Here is a 27,348-nt window from a genome sequence, read left to right on the forward strand (position 1 = left end):
AAGTCGCATCATGCTAATAAGAAACATTTAGTCATTTTTAATAAATTCAAATGTTTTATTTTGTTAAACACAATATATTTTAATATTAAACATAATTATAGATATTTTTATATATGTCGGCAAAATTTTATTTATTTTAGACGATAAGGAATTTTTATGACATTAACAAAAATGTTAGAAAGGTGGATCCGGGCGCATATCGGTAATGAGAATTCACTAAGGGAATTCACAAGGAATTTTGGCCGGACAGCCCTGATCTCCAAGGACCCCCAGAAGGGACCATTCCCATCCAACTATCGGCGAGTAACCTGCGTCAGTACCATGTGGAAGCTCCTTTCAGGCATCATAGCGGCTAAGATCAGGCACATGACTCAATACATGAGTGGGGCACAGAAGGGAATTAGCAAGAATACCTGTGGAGCAAAACACCAGCTACTGGTAGACAGAGCAGTCAGCCGAGACTGCAAGACCAGGCTGACCAACCTGTGCACTGCCTGGATTGATTACAAGAAGGCCTATGATGCAATGCCCCACAGCTGGATACTGGAATGCCCAGAACTATACAAGATCAATGGGACCCTAAGAGCCTTCATCAGGAACTCAATGGGGATGTGGCGTACAACTTCAAGCCCATAGCACAAGTCACCATCAAGTGTGGGCGTTATCTAGGAGATGCTCTGTCCCCACTGCTGTTCTGCATAGGCCTGAACCCCTTCAGTGAGATGATTAACAAGACTGGCTACGGATACCGACTACGGAACGGAGCAGTTGTCAGCCACCTCCTGTACATGGATGACATCAAGCTGTATGCCAAGAGTGAACGAGAGATCGATTCACTGATTCACACTACCAGGATACACAGCAACAACATCGGCATGTCGTTCGCATTGGAGAAGTGTAGTTGGATGGTAATGAAGAGAGGGGAGGTAGTCAGAACTGAGAGGATCAAACTACCAGAAGGCAACATTGCAGACACTGAGGACAGCTACAAGTACCTGGCAATCCCACAGGCAAATGGAAACCACGAAGACCCTGTTAGGAAAGCTGCAACCACTAAGTACCTGCAGAGGGTCAGGCAGGTCCTGAGAAGTCAGCTGAACCGTAAGAACAATATCTGGGCTATCAACACCTACGCCCTGTCCATGATCAGGTCCCCTGCTGGGATAATAAGCTGGCCAAAGGAGGAGATAGAAGCCACTGACATCAACACAAGGAGGCTCCTGACCATGCAGGCTGTACACTAAGCAAAAGGAAGGAGGCTGGGGGCTGGTGAGTGTCAGCACCACAGTCCAGGATGAGACAAACATCTGCTCAGTGAATACCTCAGGCAGCAGAAACCCAAGAAAGAGGAGCAAGAGGAGGAACCATCCTGGAAGGACAGGCCCCTGCACGATACGTACCACCAGCAGATAGAGGAGGCAGCTGACCTCCAGAAATCCTACCAGTGGCTGGACTGAAAGACAGCACAGAGGCAGCGCAGGCACACGCTCTGTTACGTAGGAATATTAAAGAAAATCTGTGTGTGTAGGGGATAAGGTGTTCTCTCCTATTGGGAGAAGGCACTGGGGTACACCCAAAACATGCTGGAAAGATTATATCGGATTGCCTGGGAACACCTCAAGGTTTCCTTGGACAAGCTAGTGGAGGTAGCGGGCAAGAGGGAGGCTTCCCTGCGTAGGCTGGTGTCCCTGCAACCTGACTTCAGATAAGCGCAAGAAAATTGATCAGTTTCAATTTATTAGTTTTTGGATATTTTTAATATCCAAAAAACGAATATATTTGTAATAGTTTAATCTTTTGTCGTAACATTTTTTCATATCATATTTAACATTAGTGCTGCACAGTTTAAAAAAAAGTGGTGGCATCAGGGAAAGCAATCAGAAGCACTAAGATTTGTGAGCTACACAATCCATCATCTACTTTATGTGCAAACACCTGTGTTTGACGTTGTTACAAAATGAAGGCTTTTTTCTGGTTTCTTCCTCATGACACTGGGACCCGGGTACTGACACTGTTTAAATGTTTTTCTCACAGCTGTCATAATCCTGGTAAATAATGGTAAAGTTAAGTTATAGTACAGCTACAGCCATTGAAGAAAAGTGTTTAAATGAACTGATTCTTTTATAGCGCTTTTTTACTCTTTTACTTTTTCTTGGGATTATTAAACTATTCTGATTCTGATACTCTCTCATTCACCCATTCATACAAGCACTTCATCGATAGAAGTGCCTTCTATCTACCATTCACACACATTAATACTCCCATGGATGCATCAGAGACCAACTCGGGGTTAGTATTTAGCATGCCGACTTGGATTAGCCAAGGATTGAACCACTAACCAATTAGCACCTGCTCTACCTCCTGAGCTACAGCCACCCCAATATATGTTACTGCAGTACTTAGCAATAGCAAAGTGTTTACATTTGCAACACATATCACGAGTGAAGTACTATAATAAGTTTTTGTCTTGATGCGTGCTCAATCATCCAGGTAAGGGGAACCCAAAAAGTCGATTCTGTTCATCTGGTTGTAGCGTTTTCAGTGGGAGAAACATTTCATCACTCATCCAAGTAACCTCTTCAGCTAGTCACCCATTCTTGCATCCCTTCACTGGCGACGTTTAGAATCTACTTTAACCTCCTAAGACCTGAACTCTTCCACAGCAGCATTTTTAATTTCTCTTTGATATTTGGGCTGATTGGGACCTGATGAATGTAAAAACAAAGAATTACCAGATTTTATTTTTACCTAATTTTTGTTTCTAAAAAAAATGAGATCCACATATGAGGATATTCGTTTAAAATGTTGATAGAACAATAGCAGGATAATGTCCTTGTAAGTGGATATCAGGCCCTTGTAGAGCAAAATAGAGTATTTTGGTCTAAATAACCCAAAATGTGACGTCCACACATATGTGGATGCCAGGTCCTAGGAGGTTAAAATCCTGTTATTAATAAATATGACTCCAATATGAGCTCCTGCATATGTAGCAGAGTTTCTGAGACCTTATCACTGCAGCCGATCTTCTAACCAGTCTCCTCACTCCCTCACTCTGATTTTACAAACAGAGGTGATCATGCTTTTGAGGTTGTGGTGCCCAAACTGTGGAGCAGCCTTCCTCAGCCAATCAGGTCTGCAGATTTTGAGATTTGTTTGAAACAGCTGCTGAAAATGACTTTTTCTAGGTTAACGTTCATGTAATCTTTCTCTCCTATTTTCAGCCATAGTTTTTGACTGTTTGCATGTGTGTTGGAATGAATGTCTGACTGCATGGTCTATTATGCGTCTGTATGTTTGAACCACTGATGGTGATGGTGGCTGTAGCTCAGAGGTCGAGCCGGCCATCTACTAATCAGAAGGTGAGTGGTTCGAACTCTGTTCTAGTCTGCTTGGGCAAAATACTAACTCCAAGTTGGAATTTTCCCAAAGATGTTTCCTGCCATTATTAGTAGTTCATATCAAACTGATTTGTGTTGAGGGGGGTCTCCTTTCTCATAAATTTGATTTAATTTGTTGCTGTAAAATTTAGGTGCAACATCATCATGATATCAAGACTTTGACTGGCAGCTGCAGTCGCAGAGAAACTTGCGTATATTTGTTGGGAGCAGCAGATAAAGCAGGGACACTGAGAGGAGGTCCAGCTTTGACAAAAAGTCAAAGGGATTTATCATCCGTGTAACTGGTGTCAGTATACGGGAGCATAAAATACTTCAGTGTCATTCATATCAGAGTCATCAGAGAGAGTAATGTGCATATTTTATATGTATATAACTTTGTACAGGACTGAATATAGACATGCTAATGGCTGATCTAGCTAAAGAATTAACAACAGGAACTACAGAGTGATATTAGACGTTGTAGAACTATAACAAATTAAGATGTGTGTCTCTTTAATTATGGTGATGTTCTTGTACTTATCCTAATTTAGCGATCTGTCAGTCGTGGAAACCCCACTCAGCAGATGTCCTCAAAACTGGAGCAGCCAAGCTACGCAAAAAGTGTAGAGGGGGCGTATTCGCGTGCAAGTCCAGCGGGCGTGTGGGCGGGGTTTGACGCAACTCCACCTAAAGTCGATACTGCGCAGACTCTGGCTCCTAAAGTGGAACATGGCAGCCCCCACAAACAAGTCGTCCACCTTTTCTACAGTTGTTGGTTCACACATGTATACTTATCTTTAGTGTGTGGCTTATTTATTAGTTATTATTATTAATAACAAATAGTTATTATTACTAAAACAATAGCCAACTGGTACGTTTCTTTTTTCCTAACATTTCTAAATAAATGAAATCAAGATGCTGTTAGAGGGCATGTCATACAGAAACTTTGTAACCCTGAACTAGGTGGAACCCTACGTGACCACATAATAATAAAGTATTCTGATGCTGATGATGTGAGATGACTGGATATGTACACGGGTGACTGTTTGGTAGAAGAATAATGAGGTCATGTGCAGTTCAGGTTGTACAGTTGAAACAGAAAGTTCAGTATCTTTTGGTCTGTAATTCCTTTATTCCAGGTATCATTTAACTGAAAACCAGTGTTTGAAGTAGATCACAGCTGTTCATATGTGCATCACTGTCATCTATGCAATATGCCCTGTGTCCTGATCTGCTAGTAAGTACTGTAGGCTTATAGTAATGTCACTACATGATTGTTTTAACTATCATGCTAAAGCACTATGTATTTTACTGTGTTATCGTATTCATTAACATTAATCTGTTAGGGTGTGTTACCCACATTTGCTGAGTTGTACTGAGGCAGCTTTTTTTTCTCCTATGGAAATGGACATGTTCATTAAATCAGTAATATTCGGTGACACACACACACACACACACACACACACAAAAACCTGGAAAACGTTACTGTTTTAAATTTTTCTAAGGAAGCTCTCCCTATGGCAGTGCCATCCTCACCAGTCTAATATTTATCTCTTTTTTTGACTGTGTCATTCCTGCTTCGTCTTCTCTTTGTCTCTATGGCACCGCCAAGTGCTGAGAAAGAGAAGGGTATCTCCGACTGTAAAGTGCTCTTCCATTCCTTGCTTAAAGCACCCTGCAGTAGCAGCATGGTAATTCTGCTCCTCTATCTTTCCTCTGCATCATGTTTACCTAGCAACAAGCATCACCCGCGGCTGGCCATCCCATTGGTCATTTGAAAACGCACCGGGGACCAATAGCAAGGCTGTTGCCATGGTACAGTGTATAGTTGCCGGGTGGAATTTTGCTGCAAGGCACGTGAGACTCAAAGTCTGCTTGCCTCCATGCACTGCTGCTGTAATCTCCGCTGTCTGGTCGTTAGTACAGCTGAACGTGATTTAGTGGAAGACAGTAAGTCCATGAAGGGAAATACTAAAGTTTATTCACATATTTGGAAATATAGACAGCAGTAGAGAAATAAAACACACACACAAAAAGAACAGTTCAGCAGGAAATGGACGCACATAATTATAGTGTACTTGAGCTGGATGTTAGTTTTAGAATGAATTATTTTACATCAAAGTCAAAATCAAAAATACTACGAGAGAAAATCTATATTAAAGCCAATTGTACCGGGTTACTACAGGTCAGGATACATTTTAAACTGTTATTCATCAAGTACCGATTAAAATCAAGCACAAAAAATGTGAAAAAGCAAGACTCTGAGAAAATACCATCTATGATCAAAACTCCTTGTACAAAGGAACTTAAATGAAACTAGTGCTTAATATACACCAGTATCCACGTAGTAATGAAGTCCTGAGTGTACAGTACTGTGCAAAAGTCATGAGCCACTCCACGTTTCTTTATATTTTCTTAGGAAAACGGGAAATAATGCTGCACTTACATGGAGATATAGTATGTACATACAGTTCTAACTAGCTTGAGCGTCAATATTTGGTATGACCAGTTTCACTCTTCAACACAACCTCTCTTCCTCTCACTGCTCTCTTCAGCAGCTTCCCGTAACTTCTTTAAATAGTTTTCGGGAATAGTTCCCGGGCGTCTTGAAGGACATTCAAATCTCTTTGGGTGTTTCTGTATTTGCTCTGTTGTTTGTCAAGAAGAGCCCACACTGCTTCAGTATTTCATTGTATGTTTCCAATTTCATTGTATGCTCATGCTTACAATGGCAGTAAAGCTCATCTTAGCGTATCTTATCTTATCCTGTTTTAATGATGAGGTCTGAGGGAACCCAATCCACGACTGATAGTGTATCATTGTGATGTTTTCTATCCAACTATGCTTTTACTGCAATGGCAGTGTGTTTTGGATCATTGCTGAAAAACCAAACCTTTTCCCGACTGAATCCGAATGCTTTTCTACATTTATACTTCCATCAATTTTGACAGGATCTCTAAAACCACTGAGTGACATGCACCCTAAACCATGACAGAGCTCACATTTGGACCTTTCCCTTGACCTCCTCATACATACTGATCTCAAGTTGAACTGATTATTACATTTGGATTCACCACTCCGTCAGACCTGTTCCCCTGATTTTTCAGTCCAGTTCTTGTGTAATTTGGCATACCTCAGTCTTTTCTTCCCATTTTTCTTCCTTAAAAATGGTTTCTTGACAGCAGCCCTTCTACTGAGACCATTCCTGATGAGGCTTCAGTGGATAGTAGATGCATCTCGCAGTCAAGGTTCATGTCTGTACTGGACTCCTTCCCTTGTCCACCTTCAGTTTTTTAAGGACACTGCAAACACTCTCTTAAGATATGATAGTTTTCAGCTAATAGCTTTTTGGGAATCACATTGCTACTTCAAAAATACCATTTAATGCCTATATTTGCATTTTTAAAATTGAGTCAACTAAAAGAATGAGAACAAATGATGAGTTTTTTGCAAAAGGCTGCTATTATAAAATTGCCTAAAGAGAACAATTAAAACTGGTTATTTGCTGAACTGTCTGTTAAGTACTTTTTTATGTTTCGTGGGCCAGATATCAAGATGCAGTGTTGAAAGTGGTCAGGTACAAGTGTTGGACTAAAAACAAGTGAAAAAGAAGCCAATGTCCAAATAAAAACTCTGAAAGACCTTCAGAAAGTAGAAGAAGTTTTGCTTAAGACCACTGTGAAAAAAAATGACAAGTAACTCTGGCTCCTTGGACGATAAATATAAAGAAATGTGAGTCAAGACTTGTTGTATATAAATGTCATAGTTTAGATATTTGTATTAAATGTTTTTGTTTTGATAGTTTTGAAGGGTGGCGGACTGCATCGTGAGAGTAGAACTGTTATAAGCTCTGGGTTGTGCAATTCATTCTCCCAAAGGGCCACATAAAAACCCAGGTCTGTTGTGGAGTACCAATAAGATAAACTTGTTTATAATCAGTATTAATTTTTATCACCTACTGGTAAGAGTGGATGCTACAATTAAATTGTCATTAGTTGCTTCGCACATCGCCGTTAACATCATCACTGAATAATGGGCGTCGCCTCTCAGACAGTAACTCCCATCAGCAGTGCTACAGCAGGAGAAACACCTAAAACTGTTTACAGCTTGTTTTGTTTTTTTCCAAAAAATCTCCGATTTTCAAACTGTTGCAGCATATCTTTCTGTATAATCTGTGAATCTCTGATCTTTGCACTGATTATACAGTTGCATGTTCAAATCAGTGGTAGCAGCACAGCATGACAGGTTACAAGCATTAAGAGGTGCATGACCTGCAGTGCTGCTAGTGACAGCAGATGTAACATCAGTTTGACGTCAACTTTGTCATAGTGCTGTTTGTCCTTGGCCAATGAAAATGTGAAATCAGCACAGCAAAAACCAACATATAATCAGTTTTCCTAAAATCAATTATGAACAAAATGTGCATGTGACTTTTAACTTTATATAAAGTGTTACTGCTATTTTAATTGTAATTCGGTTGCTTCATCTCTCATTTTGTTCAGTTCTTTCTCCTTATCCCCTGAGAGACGTCTCTGATTTGGGCTTGAACTAGTTCATTAAAGTCAGGTTCAGGGTCTGAGCAAATGCACCATCGCCCTTCCACTCTGCATCTGGGAGATCTGGGATGTCCTTGCCTTACTTCTCACAAAACTCTTGTATCACTTTGGCTGAGCCACCAGATGTGTGGTAGCCTATGTCACCAGATGCTCAATAAACTGTCTATGATCATTGCTCTTGCCTAATGAAGTTAACTATTTTGATTTTAACATCAACACTATGCTATACAACATCTGCTGGTGTATGATAAATGCAAAAATACCTGTTTTCAGTTCTGGCTTCATTTTCTTGCACCTGCTTCAAACGTGTTTTGTTTCTATCAGATTTGGACAGCCATCGTTGTAACACCTGCCAGTTTGATCCATTTCAGCCCCAGCCTATCCGTAATATCAAACACTTTTGTAATCCCACATACAAAAATGAGAAACTGGGCTGTGTCTCAAATCTGAAAGTTCTCGTCCAGTGTCAAGGAGAAAGTCAAAACTGAAGATTTCCCACCTTCTCTGTCCACTTTGTTATGGTTCAGCTGAAGAGGGGCACGTTGTCTAATGCTCAGGGTTTATTTAGCAGTCTTTGAGTCACACAGTCTTTGATAAACTCCTCATCAGGAGGTTTTTGTTTGTTTGTTTGTTTCTTTTTACTTTTATGGAAATTATAATGCACCTTTGTTGCTTTTATTTTGAAGGTCACATATAAGCTGCCCAGGTCTGCACTGTGGTAGGACAGTGAAAAGCTGTCTTTTTAATTGTTATGGATACATCTGGCTGTAAGGTATAAACCTTCCTTACTCATCGGTCTTTATTATAAATCCTGATCTGCCTCTTTTATTCACTGTTGGTTTTACAGCTTAGTTTGGGGCTTTTCTTATTTTTATTTCCAGCTTTAGATCCAGTGAGATTTCTGGCATTTGCACCCAAATATCAGCTTAATCATTGTTCAGGAGAAATTTGCTTTAGGTTAGATCATATTTACTAAAACCATCATACCCGCCAAACCACTGTCTTCCTGTAGAACTTTGGGGGCCTGCACTTTCCCCTTTGTAGCATGCTTTACATTGCACTGGTTCCTACACAGGCCCAGTCAACCTTAGCTGGGCATGAGTCATTTTTGAAGTAGAGCACCTGTAGCAATAAATCTTCATGTAATACCCTGTTGCCACTGTCTTGCATTTGTCTGTTATGCCTTTTATTTTCATTGATTTTTTTAAAAATGCAAATTTGATTATTTAGCCAGGCTGTCTTAATTTAACTGTGATTGGTCTGCTGTTTTTCATCATGTGATTGTGAGGGAAATTGGACCCCAAGTGTTTTGGAGATGGCTGCAGTCAGAGGAACATTGCAAAGGCATAAATTGGGGACTTTCTGATACATTTGGTGTGAAATTTAGCTTGGTGTTCAGAACTAGAGTATCTGTCTGTTGTTGTAGCATGCCCTTCATAGGACTATATCAACAGCATTTGCCCATAAATGAATTACATACTGGAGCTAATAAGCGGAGTCATCTCAAAATAACAGAAATATAACACCAATACAACAATCAGGATGTGAAGTCCAACAGTAACCAGTAGACGTGACAGAAGATTCTGCCCTTTTGAAAGGGCACTACATTTAGAATGATGAAGCACTGGGAGGTGATTACACAAAGCTATTGTGGACTGGTTAGGCTGTTACTGTTTTAAAAACCATATATGACTTCATTCAACACCAGTTCGAGAGTCAGCCTGTATTTAAAACAAATCCTAAAAACTGATGAGCACTGACACATTTGTTAAGGCAGCTGAGTTTGAGGGTGATTTTAAAGCAAGGAGCTATCAGCTGGTTTCTAACACTGTGCTGTTCCCAGGCAGCATTGTGCTTGATTTAGCCAGAATGCTCGGATAGCAACAGGAACAACTTTTAGCTTTGGCTGGTTTGTAAAGACAAGTCAAACCTCTCAGCTGTAAAGTCACTCAGTGACCATGTGCTTATTGGAACCTTTTGCCCCTTTCTCTCCCCGCTGTATTTCCACCCCCACCATTTCGGTCTGCCTGTCCTTCTTTCCATTTCTACCTGACATCTTCAAACTATTTCCGCGTCACCACTGCCTAGCACCGCGCCGTCAGAAGAGACCCAGGGAAACTAAGCCGACCGCCCCGCCCACAGAGCCGTTGCTACCCAATTACAGCAGGGGATGGGACTTTATGTAGCCAATTGCGTTGCAGCTGCCATGGCGTCGGGTAGCAACAGAGAGTGTGCGTGCAGAGTGAGGGTAGAGGCTACGACTGCCAGAGTACAGAGAAGTTAGAACATTTTGAAAGCCAGAACAAAAAGAGCCTTTGTGTGTTACACGGTAGCAACATAAACGTGGCATTTGGTTCATTTCTGACAACCGAATAACGCATTAATTAAACTGTCATTTAACTACTCGTTTTTACGGTCTCACAGGCTGCTGTCCACCGAGAACAAACTAAGGTTGATGTAGTTTGAAGTAAAACAGAGATTATCTGTTTCACTCATTTTAACACTGTTAACACGGACTAATGTTATGTAAAACAGTCGTCCGTCAAAGCTGTCCCGTGTATACAATGTTCAATCGTTTTTCGATTTTCAGTGAACGTTGTCCATGTATGCCTGTGTATAAACTTCCAGTATATATATCCCGCTGTTACTATAAATGGACAGGACGGGAGAGGTTTGCTTGGAGCAGACTACTGCTGTCAGAGGGAAGGCAGCTGTACCGCTAACTCACTTGATTTGTTGATGCTGTTTCGTATAGTTATTTGAAATACTTTTGGTAGTTGATATGACAGTCTGTGTGGAACGTCCACAATGCCACGTGTTTAACCTGTGTTCGCAGCTCTGCTGGTATTAATAGTACTCGGTGTATCTGTGCCAGACACACCAGCCCCGACCCCTGCCACCGGCACATGGTACAGTCCCTATCGCAGGGTGGGGGAGCGTGTGGGAGAGGCGCACAGATTCTGTCTAACGGAGAAGGAAACGGGCGAAAAATATGACTCACAATCGCCCCGGAGAAGGTTTCCACCTTGAAGGAATAAAACTATTTTTCCCGTTCTGAGAAGGACGAGTATACGAGGACAGTAAGCGCGAGAGAAGAAAGCGGAAGCAGACTGACGAGTGGGCCCGTCAAGAAGCGAAAGGCAGCAAGCTCAGGAACTCTGGAATTGGTTTCTTTTGTTTACTCCGAGGCGACTCTGAAGTTTTGGCTTGTTGCAGTTCAGTCGTTGTTTGCGATATTACTAGCGAGTAATTACCTCAGAGACTCGACCTCTTCCTGGACCGTGTTATTGTGCCGGTGTTTCGGAGTGTAACGCGGCCCGTCGTCGGCTTTTGTCTAACGCGGGGAACATTCGGCCCCAGCGCACAGACGCTGGAGCTATACTGCCTCTCGATATTTCCTCCGCTTCTGAATCGGAGCTGAAAGAGTTCCTCGGCTGAGGTGAAGTGTTCCCGTGCTGGTGGTTCGTCACTTTGCGCCAGCCGGCGGTCTCGTTGACTCGCGAATGCTCAAGTACAGTTAGAGTAACTTTGTGTGGAGCTACACACCTCTGAAGCAACAAGGCGCACTGGATTGCGCAAAAAGTGCTTCTTGTTAAGGCTGAGTGTATACTAATATTGTTTGGCTAATAAAAGGGCGCCTTTTTAGCCTGACAGAGGGCAGCCACCTCTTGCTGTAGGCTTTGAAGGGAAACGGCACAGGACTCCGTGGGGCTCAGGCTGAATATACTGTGTGACTTTCTCGGTGCAGGCTGTTTGTGTCACTGGATTAGTCTGAGTGATCACATCACTCTGTGCTGTCCTACTCTGTCTGGCAACGAGTCCCCCAGAAAGCACCAGTAATTGGGGCTATTTTTAGTGTCAGGGATGGGGTAAAAGCAGGCAGCTGGAAACCCAACTCCCCTCCATCTCCTTCTCTTCCATCCCATCTATCATCCTACCTCGCTCGTCCACCTGGCAGTATGCTTGGCGAGCCTGGTTAGCACAGGTTCCACTTACAGCTAGTTGAGGTGGCTTATAAGTAGTCTGGAAAAACAGCAACAACTGGACATACTCTGCTGCATAATAATAATAATAAAAGATGTGCTTGAACCATACTGACCATGTAGTCTAAGGAACCTGGCAAAACTAGCAGTCCTGTGCTCCACTAGTCAAATCTTCAGCGGACACAAAGCCCGTTCTGGATTGCTCCTGAAATGGCTGAAGAACTAGCTACTTACTTTTGGTTTATTCTGGCCAGGACTTACTGAACGTATCAAAGAGACTCTATGCCTTTATCCCTGGGACGTTTGGCCTCAACGCGTGATCGCAGTAGACACTAGATTCGATAAAACACTTGCTTTTGACTACCTGAAAGATCAGTCACCAGCGACCTGGAGTGATATACGCCTCCAGCGCACAGAAAGAATGCATGAAACTGCCAAAACCAACCTAACGAAAAACTGACCTGACTAACCAAATATTCTTTCCCTTCCACTCCCATGTCTGCAGAGAGACAGAATATATATCTATATGTACCATGAGAGATCTATATATAGTGTAACACCACAAAAGACAGAAATTACATCCTTTATATTTTTACTTCCGAGAGACAAGCTGCCTGTACACCATTTGGTTGCCTTAGAAACCACAGTCACAAAAGATTTAAAAAAACATTTTTTTTAAAACAAGCCAGAGAAGACGGTGCCTTTTGATTGGTTGGTTGGTTGGTTTCCCACCACGTCAAGATTCCTTTTTTAGTTGGATGTAAACTTTTGAAGCAAACTCTGGGATTGATGACAGTTACCTGACCCGCACGAGTTCTGCTCGTCTGTCACAGCGTTTTGATTGACACTGTTTCCCTGCTGCGTTGGACATTTCCAAGCATTTCCATGGTTGTCACGTCATCATCTGTGGAAGACCAGACTGTGCCCACTTGCAGGATGGTCCAGTCAGAACCTTGGATCGCCTCAGCCCTGCTCCGCAAGAACAAGAGTTAGTACACACCAGAATATACACAATCCCACTGATTTCAAAACAGTGGAAACTCTTCTTTACTCACAGTATAGTAACCTGTGTGTGTGGTCATTTGTGATCATTTATATATATACACAATGTTAGGAGCATGTGTTGACTTTAAATTGTGCGTTGACTGTGTCAGGGTCCTGGCGTGTGACCCCGGCGTTCTAAAAGTGGCCACATGTCTGTCTACAGTCGGACCGTTAGCGTTTCGATGGGCTTAAAAAAGCAAATAAACAAAAAGAATGGTTTTGATGGGCCGTAACTTTTCAGTTTTTATTTAGTAGTGTTCAGAAAGTGCAACAAATGGCTTTTGTTTTCTAGCACATGGTCCGCATGAATTATAATTGCTCTGAGGTCTGTCTGTGCTTCTTGCAACACAACTGTGAGGACTAGACCAGAGGGCCGGCTGATGTAGTGAATACTTCTACTTGCATGAAGATTTCAGATGGGTCAGCGCTAAAGCATCTTAATACTTCTCATTGCTGTTTCTCCAGTCAGTGAGTTTATAACATTTTATTCACCAGCAAGTGCAAGTTGTTTCATGTTGTTGTTTCCTGTGTTTGATCCACCGTTCCACTCCTGCCAAATACTCTGCACCTGAGTGGACTTGAGTTATGTGTTCACACAGGTCAGTGTTTCTCTCAGTGGGTTGTTGTTGTTGTTGTTGTTGTTGTTGTAAGAACAACATCTATATCACACGTGTTTGATGGTAAATCTAGAGTCCTTGCAGTGGATTACCTCTGGGTTGAGATTAAACATGCCAAAGTTTGGCCTTGATGTTCTTAGGCTCAGTAGTCCATGTATACCTGATGTTTAGCAAAGATTGGTTAGTCAGACCTTTAATAGTAATGAGCAACACCACGTGAGACAGTCTGGACCTAGTGTGCCTTTAGGACTTTGTTAAACCAAATGACAATGAAAGGTTACCTGGTTCAAATGCGACTGTGTAATTACACACACACACACACACACACACACACACACACACACACACACACACACACACACACAAAAGCAAATGCTTCTACTTGATCTATGCTGGTGCAGTGAACCTATGTATAGCCTTTAATGTAGCCTACACAAGTATCTCTGTCTACTGCTAGCAGTTATATGTATGCTAGCTGCTTGACGTTGGCCTGTAGTTGGATTTCTGCTTTTAGTTGTTATATACATATATATAAAATTCCCCACTCGCCCCTGCGGGCAGTCAATCCTTCAAGCTCGGGTCCTCTACCACAGCCTGGGAGCTTGAGGGTCCTGCACAGTATCTTAGCTGTTCCTAGGTCTGCGCTCTTCTGGACAGAGATCTCTGACATATATATATATATATATATATATATATATTACAGCATTTAAAGGAAAGCTGTGATATGTTTGACAGTATAGAAAACAAATACTGATGTTTTGTTATTAACTGCAGCTTGGCGCAGCTGTATTTTTAAGTGCAAACAAAACTGCATTTTCCATCCTTCTTTTCCAGCAGCTACTGACATTGACAACAAAGGAAATTTTAAAGGAAAAGTATATCCCGCCATTTTAGTTTAACAATAACTAACTTCACTCTGTAACTCTTCAAGAATCTGCACAATAAGATTACAATTAAAACATATCTTCAGGCTTTGATTCTGTATTTTGGGTCAAGTTATTTAACGAGCTGCTTTTGCACCATGTAACTACATCATCACGCTGTTTGCTCCTCCTGTCATATGGAGGGCAGCTAGCTGAAATGTTGCAGCGATGCTTGGTGGAGTTGTGTTTGCACATCAGCAGCTGCCAGGATCTCTTCCTTGCACGCTGTCATAGCCAGGCTGTACTCGATAGTGTGTGTTTGAGTCACATGGTTTGTTACTTTTTTGCATATTTTTCCAAGTATTGTGAGATTGTTCAAGAAGCTCAGTTTTGATTGACTAAATGCTCACTGGAGACGGACACGTTTCTGTCTCTCAGTAATATCTTAGCTTGTGCCGTTGTGTGCGCTACGAAATGTAACTGGATGCCGTTGCTTGCTATTATATTGTGTTTTGACATGTTTATATCACCTAAAATGTGTCCTGGTATTATGACAGGCGATATCTGACACACAATACAGAGGTACAAACAGGCCAGTGTCCTACAGAGAAAAGCTCAACACTTGGAGAGGCCATTTGGAAGTGAGGGCACGACTGCCCATAGACGAGGATCAAAGTTAACAAATTGAACTCAAGTCAAAATAATAAGCAGACTTTTGGAAAAGATGTGATTAGTGTTTAGGACAGTGTTTTAGCTTCCTCCCACAGTGCAGACATCTGTTAGCTTCATTGGTGATTCTAATCAACTGTACTCGTGAATGCAACGTGCATAAAGCACTGATGTGCGTGAGATTATTAACATGGGTAATGAGCTAAATGTGGCATGCAGTTAGTTTGAATGGTCAGACTACAAACGCACATAAATGAAATAACAATGTGTGCTTACAAAACTGGCACAACGTAAAACAGCCAAAATGAGCTAAAAACTTGGAGTGGAAGCGTCTTCCTTTAGTCTGTGTCAAACCGATCAGCACGGCCATGATGTTTACTGAGGCTGGGATGTCTGCTCAACTGTTGTTTGTGTTGGAAGTTCTCTGAAATCTTCCTGTGCAAATATCACCCACTTTACAACAATAAAAGAAATTCAGCCCATATTGAAACAAATTAAAATGACAGTGCAACAAGCAAAGTCACACCAGAAACTAACCAAACGTATTCTGAATAGGTCAAATCAAAAAACCTAAAGTTCTACGTTGCTAAGAGAGCAGTAGTAGAGGGGAGTCTGATGGGGGTGTACTAGACCACATTTCAAAGCATTTGTAACATTGTTTTTCAGTTTTAAAGCTAAATGAAATCAAATATTAATAAAACTGTGTTTTCCAATATAAATAGAAAAGTCTTTTGGCAGGTCAGTAGAACTCTGGAGCACCTGGTGCTCTTATGTTGGACACTGAATTACAATTCCCATTCATCCTGAGCATCTAACATCTTGTTTGCAGCAGCACAACATTTAGCATCACAGTGTAAGCTCTAGCTAATACGCTCACTTTTCTTTGTTGTAGCCTAACGTACTCTTTTAAAATTACTCATTCACTAATACACTTCAAGGTGCAGACACACACATGAAACCTACCTCATCTAGAAGATACAATGCTATCATCAAAGGGTTTGGTGGGTTTTTGACAGATGTGCATTAAACCATTAAAACATGTCCATGTCTGAAATGGAAATCCATGAGCAAAAAAACGACAACATCCTAGCTAGAAATGATTTTTCACTTTTATTGTATCATGTATGATTGTGTATTTTGTAACAATACTGAAGCATTACAAGGATGAAGTTACTTTATTGTTAAATTAAAGTCTTAATTAGTAATTTAATACGTTTGCTGGAAATTTCCAGGGCGAAATCCATCTAACCTGCTTTTGTGCTTACATTCAGCTAAGACTGTGTCACTATCATGCTGCTGCTGCTTATTTCAGTAGGTTCACGATTCAAACCTGGCAGTGTGTCATCAGTGACAGTAACTCATTACAAAATGAGTTATATTAACGTGCACTTGTAAATGCAAGCTGCACGCATCAATAAAACAAGTTGTTGCAAACTTTTCCTGAAAACTCGTGGTTTTATTTTGAGGCCATATGGCTCACACCTAATGTCCAGTGTCTTAATCAGGGTTCAAGGTTGCTCGTTAGTGTCTTTGTGTTGCTATTCGGCTGCACAGAGTGAAAGATTCTGAGTGTGCAGTGTGCCATTCCAGGGGATTGACAGCATAGTTGACGTGGGGAAAGGACAGAGTGTGGCTGCAGTAGACGCAGCTTTGTGTGCGTGTTAGAACTTCAGTCTTCTCCAGCCAGCTGAAGGACCAACAAGAGCAAAAGCAAGAGGAGCCCACAGAGTGTGTTTGTGACAGAAAACAACCTGCTGTCTGTCCTTTCTCCACAGGACTGACAACCATGCAGGTGCCTTTACTAAACTGCTAATGTGAACAGTTAATATTCACATTGATTCATAGAGTCTCTGAAAACTACCAGAGGAGTGCAACACTATCCTTTCTAAACATACTCTTTCATTTGTTTTCCTTTGTTTTGCATGTTTTTTGCAGATGGAGCTAAAAAGCATCATCCAACACATGGATCCAAAATGAAAGACTAGGGTGCTCTGCCTTTTAGATTGAATCCTCATTTACCGTATTTTCACGACCATAAGGCGCACTGTGCTAAAAGGCGCAGTCTCAGTTATGTGTGCCCTTACTGTATTTAACACACACATAAGGCGCACTGGATTATAGGGCACATACAAGTACCGTATGCGTATTTAAAAATAAAGCGGGAGCAAACCTGAATTCGGTACCTTACTCACATTTCTATTGCCGGTAATCGTCATCATCAACAACACACAAGCATACAAGTGTGCGTATTTAAAAATAAAGCAGGAGCTAAACAAAGTTTGGTACTCACATTTTTATCATCAATCAAACCCATCGAAGTCCTCATCCTCTGTGTCTGAATTGAACAGCTGCGCTAAATCTCCATCAAACATGCCAGGTTCACTGTCTTCACTGTCAGAGTCACTTTCCGTGCCGTGCGGCTCCTCGGAAACGATGCCGGCTTTTGCGAAAGCTCGAACAACAGTGCCAGCAGACATGTTAGCCCAAGCATCTACAATCCATTGGCAAATTGTGGCGTAACTCGCCCGGCGCTGCCTTCCACTCTTAGTGAAACTGCGTGGAAAAAACCACCTGGTCTCCTTACATACACCTCCCTCAGCCAGTCTTTCATCATTTCCTCATCCATCCAGCCCTTTTCATTTGACTTAATGATGATTTCTGCTGGAAACTTCTCTTTAGGCAAAGTCTTTCTCTTAAAAATCACCATAGGCGGCAGTTTCTGTCCATTAGCATGGCAGCCAAGCACAACAGTAAAAGAAGACTTTTCATACCCCGTTGTGCGTATCGCTACCGTGCTGGTCCCCTTCTTCTCCACAGTGTGACTCACCGGGATGTCAAAAGTGAGCGGGACCTCGTCCATGTTAGTGATGTGGCTGGGCTGGATGTTTTTGTCGCCGATGTGTTTGCTGCAGTAGGAGCGGAAGATGGCCAGCTTTTCCTTATAATCCGCTGGAAGTTGCTGCGCTACCGTAGTCCTGGTCCGGATGGAGAAATGGCACCGTTTCATAAAAAGTGAAAGTGAAACTGCTTTTAGCCGAATGGTGACCGTCGAAACGCTTCTCCCGCTCGTTCTTTGCTCGATGATCCACCGCTCGAGTCTTTCCTCCAACTCGGGCCACTTCGCCTTATGTCCGCGGAAACTCAGCTGCGTCTTCTTGACCTGCCGGAGCTTGTTTTCCAGCTTCCTCCATTTGCGAACCATCGATTCGTTAATCTTAAATTCTCTCGCCGCTGCTCGATTTCCATGTTCCTCCGCGTAGCTGATGGCCTTCAGTTTAAACTGTGCTTCGTAAGCGTGTCTCTTTGCCATTTTCAGGGTTGTTAAAACAACGATGTCCTGCATAATGCACATACCTGTTCTTTTATACAGGTATGTGCGATTGTCCCGGTATATACGATCAACGCCCACACTTCACCCTTTAACGTTCTCATGGTGTTCTCTACTACGTCCTCCTTACAACACACAGGGCGCACTGCGCTATAGGGCGCGCCGCACTTTTTGAAGAAAATCTAAGACTTTTAAGTGCGCCTTATGGTCGTGAAAATACGGTAACTGATGTCGTCATAGTTTTGGTTTCTGTGTAAAATTCCTTGTTTGAAATTGTTGAAAAATAGTTTCTTGTCAATATCTTTTGATTGAAAAATGATCATTGGACTGGTGCTTTCATGAAAGCCTCACTGACCCAGTCACATTCATACATGCACTTTTCTGTCTAATGTTCACAAACACACTCATGTTCCAGCTGATGCATCTCGGGTCATCAGCTACCTTTTCAAACTCACTACATGCTGGTGCTTCTTGACTACAGTGCGCTGTTGTCCCAAACAACAGGTGCAGAGCGACTGTGTGGAACATTCCAAGGATTTCATGGACCTGTTTGCTCAGAGCAGTAGCTGTGTTTCTTTGTAATTATCTGTTGTGTATGGAGTGCCTGTAGGACTACTTCAGGAACCAGCTGTGTCACTTATGTAAAGCATTCACAGAATTGAAATCCATAACTCTTGTTGTGCTAGTGGCACACACAGTAGGTGTAACAGTCTGCCATCTGCTGGCATGTTACAGCAGCATTTGTGGGCTGCTGCAAAACCCATGCCCAGTTGATAGTTCGGAGGTTTGTACTAGAGGATTGATGTTACCGTTGAACATTTAAAAAGACAGACATTTGTTTGCTTTGTTGCTGCTGCGGCGCTTACTCTTAAAAAAGAACTTATGGCTACAGACAGAACGGCTTGAATCAGAGTTGAGTGTTGTGACATTGCTGAGGACCAGTAGCACATTTGCTTCAGACTGGTCATGACCACAGTACAGGTAAGGGCCAAGTATTGATATTTATCCAGAGATTCTAATTCCTCATCGACTTCAAGTACTGATCGAGCTGTCACTGTCAGGTCATCATGTCTGATGCTGCAGAGCATCAACCTACAAATATGGCATTCCTAATAAACTCTAATGTCTGTGTTAAAAGCTTGGGACAGAGTGGATAACAGACTCAAGAATTAGCCCCATTTTCAAGTGCAAAATAAGTCTGTACAGACGGTGAGAGGCTCTTGTACCAGAGTAATGCATTAGCATTATTAGAGTGAACATTGGTGGTTAGAAAAGAAGCCCAGCGATATTGATGTATGGCCATCCACCTCAGACTTTATCATCTTTGTTCAGATGTGTGTGGCAGGTAGAGGACATTTCCTGGGTTTATTTATCATTTGCTTTCATCATAATTATTGCCACGTTTTAGAGGGGTTTTTGGGGGGGGGGCTGTAGCTCAGGAGGTAAAGCACATCATCTGCTAATCAGAAGGTTGGTGGTTCGATCCCTGGCTGCTCCAGTCTGCATCCCAAATATCCTTGGGAAGGATACTAAATCCAAGTTGCTGTCTGATGCATCCATCAGAGTATGAATGTCTGTGAATGGTAGATGGAAGGCACTCGCATAGAAAAAGGATTTTGTGGGAATGTCTGAGGCAAGTTGACTAAAGCAAATGCTCAGAGTAGAAAAGCGTTATTTGCAGTTCATTTACCAGATTTTTACACAAGCAAGAAATTTGTGGTTGTCATAGTGCAAACAAAAAAGGAGCCGTTTGCTCAACACACTTTAAATACAGCAACAGTACATGTGGTATGTTACTTCTCTGACAGCCAGTGTTGTGTGAACCAAGAGAAGGGGTCCCAGGTTTGAGTACACCTGGTCACTTTTCTCCATGTCATTCCCCTAACTCGCCCACCTTCCTGTCTGTGGAGAGAGAAACAGAAGTCCAGTTTCTGTAGGATGAAGCTGTGTGTGGTATGATGGATACCAAGAGAACATGAGCTGCTAGTTCCATGAGTTGCATGTCAGTCCTCCGTGTACAGGTACAACACATGTAGTGTTTTATTGTTGGATGTCATGTCAGCGTACAGTAGAGTTGAATAGATCTGACTCTACTCTGATCGCTGGCATGTGTGTATACACATTAATGGTAAAATGTTAAAGGTTTTACATCAAGACATCATAAAAATAATCTGGTCCTTGCTGATCAACATCAGCAGTGATCTCAGAGAAGCGGCTGTTGCTGCCCATCAGTCTGAAGGTGATGCAATGGCTCATTCAAAGCTCACCAGTTTCAATGAACTGAAGCAAAGCTGTATGAAGAGTGGACCAGAACTCCTCCACAATAATGTGAGAGACTGAAATCATACAACCTACTGAATCATAGGCTGGGATCCTTGATTTTATTTGTTTTTTTGTAAACATTTGAACATTTTAAACCATTCAGCACCATCGGGCTGCAGCCGAGAGAGTAAAAACTAAGCTGTGCAAGTTAGAACATGCATTTAATGGGACCATCAGATTCTCCCATAGATTAATGATAAAGTTGTAATAATATTAAGAAGTCTGTTAATTCACACAAGTGACCTTTTTGCAGGCTTTCTTGCTGCCTTTAAATAGGCCACACTTTATTTATTTATTTATTTTTCCAGTCTTACTGACCAAAGCGATTCAAACACACATTCATACAGCGCTGTGAACACTACACTCCTGTACGTGCCATTCCTCATACACAGCTGTGTTAGCTGCGTTCTGTATTATGTTTCTATGAGTGAAGTTTACTGTAAAATCACTCAGCTGCTGATACAGTTACCAGTGTAACTGGTCAGATGATGCCAATCCCAGCCCATTTAACATCACCTAGACCGTTAAACTGTGCGTTGACTTAAGGCGCCACAATTCATCGAGTAACACATTCATTATAAAAATCTTTGAGGCAAAACGTTTTGCTTCGATGCTTTTTTCAAAACATTGTGTTGTTATCTTTTCAGATTTAAAGTGAAATAAAATAAAATATTATATGAATACAACTTTTTTTGAATACAAAAATAACAGTTTTTTTAAGGCCAGTGAAACTGAGCCGCTGACCTGGGGCGGTGAACATTTAATTATTATGAATTATTAACATGTACACCTTAAGAACTTATTGTTTTCAGCAGCACAAAATTTAGCATCAAAGCTCAGAGTAAACCTCAGGATTCACATGTGCTCGCCTTTGTTCACTGCAGCCAGGTGTGCAGACACACAAACACAAGCCCTGCTGAGGACCAGGTTATTTTCTATTATTGTATCAAACCTTAGAAGGTGAAAGGTGGTGTCTTTGTGTTTGCCATAATGAGGAGGCCTTTCTTCACTGGGCTGTAGTGGGAACAGTGTTTGCCTTACACGACCAACTTGTTCTGACTGTGGTGTGTGTTGCTGTGCTGCCTGAGGTAACTCCTCTTTGTTTCTCTCATTATTGAAACAGCAGTCAGGAAAGGAATAGAAAAGATGGCTGTTTGAGATGCACTGAAGTCGTGAAGCGAGAAAGTGAGGGATGAATGAATGATGGATGGATAAGTAGGACAGAAGGGAGTGAGATTTGAGAAAGTAGGAAAGATGACGAGGAGAAGAGGGGGAGGAGAAAGCGGCTGGTAGGGTGGGTTGAGTTGCTAGGGGAGAGTATGTCAGAGTGTTGCTGAGAGCCAGGACTGCTATTGGAAGCTACTTGCTTAGCAGGGGAGAAGGAGAAGAGGAGAGAGAAGTAGCTAATGAGTATTGTAGCCTGGCTGCTGAGACAGCACTGGGTTTATTTATAGAGTGCTGGCCAGCCAGCCCTTAGATACCAACAGCGAATCAGCTGAGAGAGAAAGAACGCGCTTCAACCAATGGCAGAACAGGCGCGAGGGGGGGGCCGAGTGAGGAAGTGCTGTGACTGCCTCTCAGTCTCTTAAAGAGACTGTGCAGGTTTCTCAGTACTAGGCAGATATTCTCTCTCTCTCCCTCCAGGAGTGTCATGTTTGTAAGCAGGCCAGGACCTGGACCACAACAGTCCCACACTGAATCACTGTTTCTACCTCATCACACAAGCAAGCACACGCAGTTCAGCACAGAGCTTCGAAGCTACTCGCAGCTTTCTAGGCCCTTCATCCAGCCGCACACCTCCGTTTACGTTCTCATTGAGCCATTTAGAAAACGATGAACAGAAGAGCTCTTCATATTGTGGATGGAAGGTGATAGTGGGGGCAAGCCTAGAATTGCAAGTTGTTTTTCCATGTTGACATGCTTGCCCTGATTAGAAATAGATATGGTGGATATACTTGAACCATGAAGCCATGAAATCTCTTTTACTTTGATGTAGTGAACGCTGGACTTTAAGCATGACTGCTGCTTTCCAAATTGTTGTTGTAAAGCGCTTTGAGTGCTCACATAGAGTAGAAAAGCACTAAATAAGAACCACTTGCCATTACCATGATGATCTAAACTGATGTTTGGCCTTTTCCATGAGGCCCACGATCAGCAGCTTTAGCTTTTCTGACCTGTATTCTCATCAGAGGATGGGCCAATCAACACTGGGCACCTCCACTAACAACATGTTGTTTCTTAAACTTAAACTAGTCAGCTCTCAGTACTTCCTGTGATTTGGAGTTAAAACTTTGCTTTCACCAGGTTCAGTTGAGTCTTAATCGTCTTCTAATATGCTAGCCACCTATCATCATTTCTGGTGCACTGCCTACTGTGTCTAATGCATCACAGTTTACACTTTGTAAAGAGGGATACAGATCCAGGCTCCATATTGAGATAAGTAATTCCAGTTGCATTCCCAAACAGTATTTCCATTTCTTACTTGCGGTAGCTTCCTATCACTGCACGCTTACTAGAGGAAGCAGTGCTTAAACAATGGAAAAAACACAAACTTTGTCCAAAACCTCTCATGTTTAACTGTTTTCCACTTTTTCTTTGGTCATTTTAGCCTTTTTGGCCAGGGTGAAGGGAGTATCTGCCATCAAACAAGAAGACAGCCGCATGTAGCTATGATGATGTTTGCTAGTTCACCTTACATGCATTAATGTAATAACGTGGTTAGCCTACTCAACGTAAATTACACACGAACAACATTAAGCTACTCACGCAGAGAAGAACGTCTGGTTACTACCGTTTATGTCAGAACCGGTGCCATCCCTACTTGTAAATGTTTGAGTTCATGGTAGCTCCTCTGTTTTTGTCGCTGGTGTGATTACATCACTGAAGTTTTCTGCTCCATTTTAGTTTCATCCCATTTTGTGTACCGAGTACTTTTTTCATTTGTATCTTAAGTAACAATATCGAATTATTATATTTAAGTAAATAAAATAAACACAGCAAAGGATGATTTTGACCATCAGTATTATTATATTCTCTTAAGTAAAAATCCGATGTTTTATACTCTACGTCAGATTCTGGCCAGTAGACCAGTGTTAGCTGTGCTGTCTGAATAATGAAGACAGTGCAGGGCAGAGCTTGACAACGCGGTCAAAATGCCTACTGTATGTAACGGATTTTTTCTAGTTTAGTTTAGGTGTAGGTGTATCATTTAAAAGACGTGCCTGTGCTGAAGAGGATGGCAGCAGCTACATCTCTGTTGGTTTGGCCTCTCGTTGACCTGATGTGAACATTCTTGAATGGTTTCGACCTGATTATCTACAGAGCACCGTGTGGAGTTGCGTGTCACCTGAAGGAGGCAAAGACCCGAGAATTTCTAATTTGATCCCATTTTTAGTGACTCTGCGTAGTGAGCGGCCTTATTTTTAACCACATATCTAAATAACACTTTTCTATTTTGGTTTTGGTATTTGCCAGCTGGCAGAAGGGAGACATGTTGGAGCGCTTCTTATTGCGTCTCTCATCCTGAGAATAGTAAGAAGAGCAACCTTTATCACTCATCTCATTCTTGTGACTTAACTGGAGGAAGAAACATGGTCAGCAGCTGGGCCACTCCCTGTTTATTCTAAAACCGTCATTAATTATGTAAAAGGACCGGGAGTATTATAAGTCACACGTCCTGTTTTGGTAGCTAGTTGACTTACTGTGCTATGTTGAGTAGGTTCATGGCCGAGCTGAAGACACTTAAACTGTGATATTTAAATAAAAGGGTCGCTCAGCAAATGTATTTTTACCTGACCTTTCTATGAGGCTCACGGAGTCAGACACAAGACACAACGTCCTGATAGATCTATTGTTCTGATCGGGTGTTTGTATGAATTGAATTGTTGCTCTGGGTCTGAGCCTTAAATGCATAACTAGAAGGATGAACAGAAATTAAATGAATATGAAAATGGCACCAGTGCACTTGGTTTGCACTTCCAAACACCTGTTTGTTGCTTGGCCAGAGAAGCAGACGTACTTTGCATACTGTTGGCAACACCTACAATAACTGTTCAAAAGGACTGATGCAACATGCAAAAGGTGTGCAGAAATTATTTATTATTATTAGGGAGAGAGATTGAGGGGGAAAGATGTGTAGCAGGTGACCAAGGACAGAAATGGAAAAGTCCAAAAAAGTTCAGAAGTGGGCTGAGAAGATGGACAGAGTGGACAGAGGAGCTGATGAATGTAGAAAATGGGGAAGCCAGGGCAGCTATGAAATGTGGAAAGGCGATTGGTCCAAATTGCATACCTGTGGAGGTGTTTGGGATAAATATTGCTTAACACAATCCTGGAGAGCGAGATATTTAAATAAAAGGTGGCAGTCTTCATGAACAACCATGATGTCCGGAGCTTTTAAGAAAAGAGGCGATGATAAGTGAGCAGCAGCATGGCTTGATGCTGAGAACTACAGATGTGATGTTTGCATTGGGAATATTAATGCAGAGCTATAGAAGAGGTCTGAAGGAGCTTCACTGTGTCTGTGTGAGGAACTGTTGTACTGCATCAGGAGTGGCAGAGAAGATTGTGAGGGTGGTGCAGGACAGTGGTGAGGTGTGCAAAACGAGTGACATATGGGTTCGAGGTGGGGGTGGAATTACATCAGAGATCTCCTCTAAGCCTCTTCTAGTTTGCAGTGGTCATGGACTGGATGGACTGATGGTTTGTGCAGTGGGTATACTGGACAAAGGATGTTGAAGATAATGTTCGTTTGTGCTCCATTTCAAGAGCTCATTAGAACGTGTGCAGCGTTTCATGATGTGCACGCAAGGGAGGATCTTCCCTCGAACATGGCTTAAGTGACAACATTAGGCTTGTAGCTATTGACTGTTTCAGCAATCGAGTATTCCCATGTTTAACTGAGTAATTGGGTAAGAAATATTTTTGGTGCATGCCAGAGAACAAACTAAGCCATCGAGTCCGAGGAATCGTCTGTAGGCCTCCGAGACAGGATGGTGTGGAGGCACAGGTCTGAGGGTGGAGACAGCAACGCTGGAGCTCCCAGTGAGCACGGAGGGCTCCAGCTTTGTTACATGGAAGAAGTCTGAGCACTTCATTAGTCGTGGACGCCTGCAACGAGCTGGAGTTGAGTTTGTCATGCAGATAATCAAAGAACCCTGTAATGCAAGTAACAACATAATTGTAACTGTAATCTGATTACTAAATTTAATACAGTAAAACATTACATTACTGTGTTGCTGAAAAATGTAAAACAGCACTGTAACTGTGTTTTACCTGGGATCACGGTTTTGCTCACACAGCTGAAGAGACCATTTAAAATGGTTCTTTCCTCAGCTGTCTTTATGTGCACACACTGTCCAGCTTCGGGTTTTTTACATGCAGGTCTGTTAAGTATCAAACAAAACACTCTGGGAATGGTCAGGTATAAGGACTGGACTAAGATGAGACCGTGTCCAGAGAAAGACCTTCAGAAAAGCTGGAGAACTATTTCTCAAGGCTACTTTAAAACAACAAGAACGTCGATATATAGAAATGACAGTCTCAGCCAAATATGGACTCTGACCATGAAGTAACACATGCAATCAGGAGAAAAGGCTGATTACGTGTGGAAAAGACCAATCTAGGGGTGTGGCAGATTATCCAGTTAGGTGGTTGCTTTAGCTATGCAGCAGCTGTAAACGAGGGCTGCAACTAACGATTATGTTGATAGTCAGCTAATCTGCCTAATTGTTCTTGGATCGGTCGATTAGTCAACTGTAACCTCCTGTTGTAGGCTGCCCCCCTGTAAATATCGCCCTGTTGTCTCATCCCACAGCAAATTAATTATTAGGTAATACAAATCAAAGCGCGAGTAGTACTTAAACAAAAGTAATGTGCAGATAGGAAACTATGGATGTTCTGTTCTTAAGTTCAAACTTCAACTTAAAAATTTAAATATAATTTTTTGTCCAGTTTCCAAAGTTCACAGATGATTCCGGTCGTGAATTCACAACTGCAGCGTTCCCAGCTGCTGATAACCATGTGTGAGATGACTTGGTGCATGAGCCTCTTTACAGGACAAACCCATCTGTACGCCTCCAGAAGGTGTAGTGTTCAACACCAATTAAATTGCTTAACTGATTATATATATAATTAATTAATGATATAGGCCGACCCACAGATTAACAAGCTAACGTGAGGTGGAAGAGGTTTGCTATTCAGAATCAAGCAGAGAAGAACAAAACCTCAGATGAAATGACCGTACACAAACATGAAGGTGTCAGCGTGAGCGTTCAGAGCTGATGCTCCAGCGTGCCGTGTTTAAATGCTCGTGCGCTGCAGCAGCGTGCACAGTCACGTAGTTTTTGGGAAATCCTTTTTCTTCCTCCTGTTTGGCGGTTCGCAGACGATACAGGCGATACTGCCCCACGGCTTCCTGTAGTGTAACTGCAGTCACAAAAACACATTCACCTGGTTTTAAGTATGACATCATAGATTATGGCGACGAATCGTAGCAGCCTACTGTAGACATAGTCTTGTGAGGTTTTTTCCACTGGTTCAGATACACGTCCTTGTCTGATGGTGTAAAAAGTTTCACACATAATATTTG

General features: G+C 42.1%; 1 protein-coding gene across 2 annotated transcripts in view; it reads left to right on the plus strand.

Moving 5' to 3' along the window:
* The window catches only part of dyrk1b (dual-specificity tyrosine-(Y)-phosphorylation regulated kinase 1B), a 58,006-nt gene that overhangs the window by 15,267 nt on the left and 15,391 nt on the right, over positions 1-27,348 (plus strand). The window contains exon 1 of one of the 2 annotated variants that reach the window (XM_085290526.1): positions 10,855-12,904. The exons of the other annotated variant lie outside the window; for it this stretch is intronic. Within the exon in view, the coding sequence (XP_085146652.1) occupies positions 12,802-12,904 (103 nt within the window). The 5' untranslated portion in view covers positions 10,855-12,801. Of the gene's footprint in view, positions 1-10,854; positions 12,905-27,348 lie in introns of those variants that run through there. 2 annotated transcript variants of the gene reach the window in all.

The sequence above is a fragment of the Mchenga conophoros genome, linkage group LG11 (assembly GCF_057382185.1).
Source record: "Mchenga conophoros isolate Kocher_MC1m ecotype Shallow Benthic linkage group LG11, M_conophoros_male_GT1.1, whole genome shotgun sequence".
Taxonomy (NCBI): Eukaryota; Metazoa; Chordata; class Actinopteri; order Cichliformes; family Cichlidae; genus Mchenga; species Mchenga conophoros.